The sequence below is a fragment of the Frankliniella occidentalis genome, unplaced genomic scaffold (assembly GCF_000697945.3).
Source record: "Frankliniella occidentalis isolate FOCC.00 unplaced genomic scaffold, Focc_3.1 Scaffold158, whole genome shotgun sequence".
NCBI classification, from domain to species: Eukaryota; Metazoa; Arthropoda; class Insecta; order Thysanoptera; family Thripidae; genus Frankliniella; species Frankliniella occidentalis.
This window is the reverse complement of record NW_026267284.1, coordinates 495666-501328: the sequence shown is the minus strand read 5'-3', so window position 1 is coordinate 501328 and position 5663 is coordinate 495666. Positions and strand designations below refer to the sequence as shown.

Genomic DNA, 5663 nt, shown 5'->3' with positions numbered 1-5663 from the left:
AGTATTGTATTTTAAATGTTGTATACTCTACGTCAAACAAGTTATGACTTAAAAGATAAATGTCTCGTGGTCACCAATGAGGGCGATAAGGTCCATCGGCCCATTTAGCTTATTGCTATGCATAATTGGCACATCTCGCTTCAGTAATTGCTTGCCCAACGGCGAGAACTCAAATGTTCGACAAGTACATCCCATTAGCAGTCGGTACTAAAGATAAATGTTTGTCTTCCAATTTATTTCCCGGGGGGCGCCTAAAAGCAACGAGTGCTACCTTTATTTAAAAAGGGCGTTTCTAACTTAAATTTCAATTGAAACCTTGTCCTCTGAGCTATTTACGAAAAAGAATAAGAGGAATATCATGTCCTTCCGGACCATACCAAAGCCACGGAAGCCACGGCCAAAATATCCTATCTGGTTTACGGGCCGACCCCTGAGCTGCTGACGACACAGAATACTTGTCTTCCGCTATATAAACGGCCACTTTGATCTCTTCGGCACAGTTCAGTCCCCTGAGCACATTGTCTCACCATGGCCAAGTTCATCCTTGTCGTCCTCGCCTTCGTCGCCATCCAGGTGAGCAGAAGCGTCGCCTTCGGCCGGTGTTGGGCGCCGGAAAGCACCCGCTTGACGTTCTTGAGTCGCAGGCCGCCAGCGCAGCACCCGCGCCTTCCATCCTGGGCGTGTCTCAAGGCTTCCTTGGGGCCGCCAAGACCAAAGTCGACGCCGCTCAAGGCCTCACCAACGCGGGCATCCAGGCCGGCAGCGACGGCGTCAACCTGGGTCTGGACGCCGCTAAGGTAGAGTAGTGTGCGGGACCGGACTGAAAGAGGGGCGTGGTAGACGCGGCCCGTGAACGTTCTGTGCTCATCCTCTTGCAGAACGCTGAAGCTGCCAAGTCCAACGCCCTCCGCGGCGGCGTCAAGATCGCTGGTAATGTGGGCACTGAGGCCATCACCCAGACCCGTAACCTCGCCAACCACCTGCCCTCTGCCGGCGGCATCCGCGATGGCGCCAACCTCGGCCTCAACGCTGCCCAGGGCGCCCTGGAACTCGGCACAAGCGCCCTTACCGGCCTCTTCACTGGAGCTCAGGTATAAGGAAACCGGTGATGAGAAGAGCCGAATTTGTTTCCGCTGAATGAGCGCGCTGACCTGTCACCCCTTCCACGGTCCCGCAGGGCCTCGTGAACAGCGGTCTGGATGCTGGCAGCAAGCTGGGCGCCGGCGTCTCCGGCGCTGCTGAAGGAGGCGTCAACGCTTTCGGCGGGGCCGCTGGAGGCGCCATCGGCGCCAAGGCCAACGCCATTGGCACCGCCCAGAAGGGCGCCTCTGCCGCCACGGGCGCCGCCGCCAACGCCGTCGGCAAGGTGGCCAACACTCTCACCGGCGGCTTCGCCAGCGGCCTCACCGGAGCCTTTGGGCTTCTGGGCTAGAGTCCCTAGCAGTCGTGTAAGCCAGGCCCCTTGAAAATAAAAATTACTACCGAAACTCTTTTTTAGAAAATCATTTTACAATTGTCGCCTGTCTAAACACTACTGTTTTAAGAGAAATTGTCCGAAATTGGATCCAACAAAGCTGCTCCTATTTGCTTTCGGGAGGCATTGGGGATGATCCTATGCGAATTCCTCACACGTACTACTGGAGTGTCCCGAAAGTACATGCCACGGCGTTCTCTAATTGGCAGGTACTTCTGATTGGATGTAATGAGAAGTTACTCCTCAGGACGCACCAACGGTGGAGCTCCGAAGGGATGTCCCACTGAGGGTGCTACTTAGCATGTCGCTGGGAACATTCTTGAAAGATTGTTATCAGAAGCTCCCACGAGTGTCTCGATGGGACGTCCTGGTGGGATGTCCCCATCGCTTGCTCAGGGCCAGATTAGTTGCATTCGGTAGTACTGGGGAACCTCCTAGCTGGGACATCCCGCGTCCCAACTATGTCGTGCCCGGAATGTGTTTGGGACTTAGGCTTGTCGACTGGGGAGGAGTGATCCATGATCGGTCCATAACAAACCGACTGAAAGTCAATTTAATTTATCGTTTACGCATCAAGGTATACGATTAATTCCTGATTCCTTCCCTCCTTCCCTTTTCTTATCGAACGTTTTAGGCCCTATCTTCTGCTCTTGTAACTTATCGACCCGTCGTTGAACCTACTGCGTAGACCTACATTAAACGCCTCGTTTAACATGGGGGAGCATGAAATTGTTGCAGTTTTCATGTTTCACGTTGCAGTTTCACGTTAACAAGTCCGAGGAATACGTATAACATTGTGAACGTCTCCTTCTCGGAATACGCTCCGCTAGGTATAACAATAAGTCTTCGTTGTCACATTCATACACTTTTGTGGGAACAACTAATTAATTGGTTTCTGGCCAGTGTTTCAAACTCGGTGAGAAGATGTTGAAACGATTTTAAGCCAACTTCAAAACGATGATATTAGCGTCGGTATGATATCGATGTGACATAGTTTCGCCAGTCATTTCTGTGAGCAGCAGGGTATGTAAGTGGGGAGCAATAATGGGGTGAGTCCCCTCTCGCCTGCGGGGCCAACTCGCAGGGGGATTGAAAGACCGGGGCCGGGGAAGGGGGTGTTAATAGAGCTTACCCATTAGAAATTCGTTTTGAGCAGTCTGTTTCACGCGTATTACGAGGTCTAACGGGTAAAACTAGTGGTCTGACGTACTATGCTCCTAATCATCGCATCATTACTTATTTGCATTATCATCATCATAATTTTTTTCATTTTCATCATCATTTTTATCTTTGAAATGAGAACCTCCTTTTAGTCAACCGCACTCATGAAAGTATCACCTCATATGTATTCTCCAAGGGCGTTCGCCTCCCAGAACTTTGGTAATAACTCGAATGAACTTTTTCCTCCCGAATCGCTGTGTCACCGGGACGGCTGGAGGGGACTGATGACCGAGGGACCACGGCACGGGCAGGCAGTCGAACTTTGGCACGGGTGCGGGCACATCGGCGCCTACTCACTCGGCAGCACGGGCAAACATGCCAGGTGAGTGACTCCCCAGGGTTGGCCGCCCGCCGCCCGCCTGGGGCCCTGGTTGGTACGTTTCTTTGAATTTAGGTTTTGCTGGGAGGGTTGCGTCCAATGCGGTAGGGGTAGTGACTCGCGTATTACCTTAGCTACAAGAGGCGTCCCGCAGCTAGGCGTCATGTCAGGTCACCCCGTAAACCCTTCGTGGACCTGCAAAGTCGCCGGGTAGCACAGCCCGCAAGCAGACTGGATTGATTTGGCCTGATCTGCGTCATGTCTCGTAGAGTTGTTTAATGGTTTCAACTTCGGTTCTAATTATTATTTACGGGATGTTTCATAAAAGACACAGGTGCGGATGGGTTTGCCTACCCAAGGGGCAGAGAGCGGGTAGTCAAACCCGCCCGCACCTGCCTCTTTTATGAAACACTCGGTACGGACATTCAGATGACACTATTATAGCGGGTTATCCGGTATCTGAATGTGCCTTACAGTGATTTTTGGTGTTGTGGGGAAGAACGTGGGTGGTGATGAGGTTAAGGGTGGGTGCGGTAGCGGGCGCGCTTCAGGCCCAGGGAGAGGCAGGCGCCCACGCCGCCTGGTGGGTAGGCCACCAGGCCAGTTGCGCGCTCCAGTGTAGCGCGGGCTGGCCTACCCGGCGGATCGCAGGCGCGCTGTCACGCTCTGTTGTGCAGTGTCCGCGGCGCTGGAGGACCTGCTGCAGACGCAGGTGGGCGGGCCCGCCTGGGTGCGCGCGCTGGCCAGGGTGGGGCTGCTCTTCAACGCCGTGTGCCAGCTCGGGCTGCTGGTCGCCTTCGGCGTCAACCTGGACCGCGGCTCCATGGACCGCGCTGCCGTCGCGCTCTTTTTCTTCCTCGGCTTCTTCTGCATCATGTACGGCCTCTGGGTGAGTGTGGCTGCGCGGTGGCTGAACCGACTTTAGAAGAGAGTACAAGAATTCTGGAGCTTCAAAAGTATCAGGATGGTCACTGAAGTCAAGGAGCCCCGGGATATTTGAAGCCCGGCGTACAAACGGGCTCCCTATAGATGGACTCCACTGACCATCCTGATCTGATACTTTTGGAACTACATCATAATAATGCCCCCATAAAGCAGCCTTCCCACGGCCATGGTCCTGAAACCCATGGGCCTTAAAAGACCTGTTGGTACACGGGGTTGTGCGGGTTGCCTCCACTCCCGGGTCGTGAGCTTCTGACACGGGCGGGAAATATACGTGCGTGCCGTGGCACCTGGTCCTGTCCAGCCCCCCACCGTCCGGGCGCGGTCAGCTCCCCCGGCAAACTACCTTATGCATGCGCGGGCGTGCCGCACAACTAAGTTTCTTTTCTGTGACCGAGTCCTGATGTGGTCACTAGTGGGATCGTTTGCCCAGGTCAGCGACCGGACGGTCTGCGTGTCAGACGAAAGCATGGCGCGCCTTTCTTCTTATTTGTTTTGTTTTTTAAACACCTCCCGCATGGAAAAAGAAGCTAAAAAAGTGACAGGCTAAAGTGTCTTAAACGTGTAAAAAAAGTATACCTAAAATATGAAAAAAGTATGCCGAAAGTGCCAACAAAGTGTTGCAGTCCCAATCTGCTATACTTTAAGTATACTCTTCACAAAAGTATTCCCAAAAGTGTCATTTGGAGATACTTATTTACATGCGGGATAGTTCTGAGACTTTTTTTTTTGTTGTTTTTTGTCATTTTTTCGTTGCTTTTAAGCACAACGTGCAACTACTTCAAGCTTTTGAGACTGGAGTATTATTTGTTCCGCCGTATCATGTTTCTCTCTCTTTAAAAAAAAAACCGGCAAATATACATCAAGATTTTTACAGTAAAGTGTGTTATACACAAGGGGATCCGCCTGCCCCGTCCTTCTGGTTACTGTACCGGATTTAGGCGTGCGTGCGGGTGCGAACAGGGCTGACCGACCATCCTGTATGAGCCATTGCCAATGAAGCATTACGGTAAAGCTGAAACGCAGCAAGAATGCGGGGAACAAGAAAGCGGGTCACCATGTGAAGGCATAGTGAGTGATTTCCGTTCTGTTTTTCCGCGCATTCTTCTTCTTTCCAGCTTTGCCGGAATACTTTATTGCCATATGTTGAGATCCTGCTTCCATCAGACCCGCGGCGTGTGTGACGAGGCCATGCGCCGCAGCCTGGTGCCGCTCCTGGAGGTGGCGCGGACCATCGAGACGGACGCCCTCGCGCCCGGCGGGCTCGGGGCCCTCTACGAGAGCGCGGGCCTGCGGCGGATGCGGCGGCTGGACAGCGTCATGCCGCACCTCGTCCGGATGGTGTGGTGGCAGGTGGAGATCAAACTGACTAGGAATGTAAATTCTCAACAAAATATTTGAAAAAACCAAAACAACAACTTTCATTGAATTTTAACAAGCAGGGGAAAATGGAAAAATCCTGCAAAATTGTTAAGATTCTTTTGTTTATCTTTTTTTTTGAAGCATACTAAATAAGTAAAGTAATGAATGTTTTTGAAATATTGACTAAAATATTCTAGTCGGCACACCTGAACCCTGTTTACAACCGCCGCTGTCCTCACAGGCGCCCACGGTGGCCTTTCTGCTGACGACCCTGTTCGTGGTGACGGGGCGCTACCCGGTGCCGCACTGGCCCGAGGGCAGCCACGGCCGCGACCTGGTGGAGCA

The 5663-nt window shown here is 52.6% G+C and overlaps 2 protein-coding genes across 2 annotated transcripts in view; both read left to right on the top strand.

Moving 5' to 3' along the window:
* The first annotated feature begins 465 nt into the window (after positions 1 to 465).
* On the top strand, positions 466 to 1487 carry LOC113216008 (uncharacterized transmembrane protein DDB_G0289901-like). The gene is made up of 4 exons (XM_026435682.2): positions 466 to 573; positions 645 to 797; positions 879 to 1091; positions 1178 to 1487. The coding sequence occupies exons 1-4, from the start codon at positions 529 to 531 to the stop codon at positions 1430 to 1432; spliced, it is 666 nt and encodes a 221-aa protein (XP_026291467.1). The 5' UTR covers positions 466 to 528; the 3' UTR covers positions 1433 to 1487.
* Positions 1488 to 2637: 1150 nt separating this feature from the next.
* LOC127750251 (uncharacterized) overlaps positions 2638 to 5663 on the top strand; it is a 6627-nt gene continuing 3601 nt past the window's right edge. Inside the window, exons 1-2 of the mRNA XM_052271359.1 lie at positions 2638 to 3017; positions 3692 to 3762. Of these exons, the coding sequence (XP_052127319.1) occupies positions 3011 to 3017; positions 3692 to 3762 (78 nt within the window). The 5' untranslated portion in view covers positions 2638 to 3010. The remainder of the gene's footprint in view (positions 3018 to 3691; positions 3763 to 5663) is intronic.

Excerpts from the sequence above, each read along its gene's own strand:
- LOC113216008 (XM_026435682.2), top strand. The coding sequence starts at position 529 with ATGGCCAAGTTCATCCTTGTCGTCCTCGCCTTCGTCGCCATCCAG. Across the intron at positions 574-644 it reads TCGCCTTCGTCGCCATCCAG|GCCGCCAGCGCAGCACCCGC; the intron begins GTGAGCAGAAGC and ends CTTGAGTCGCAG. Across the intron at positions 1,092-1,177 it reads GCCTCTTCACTGGAGCTCAG|GGCCTCGTGAACAGCGGTCT; the intron begins GTATAAGGAAAC and ends ACGGTCCCGCAG.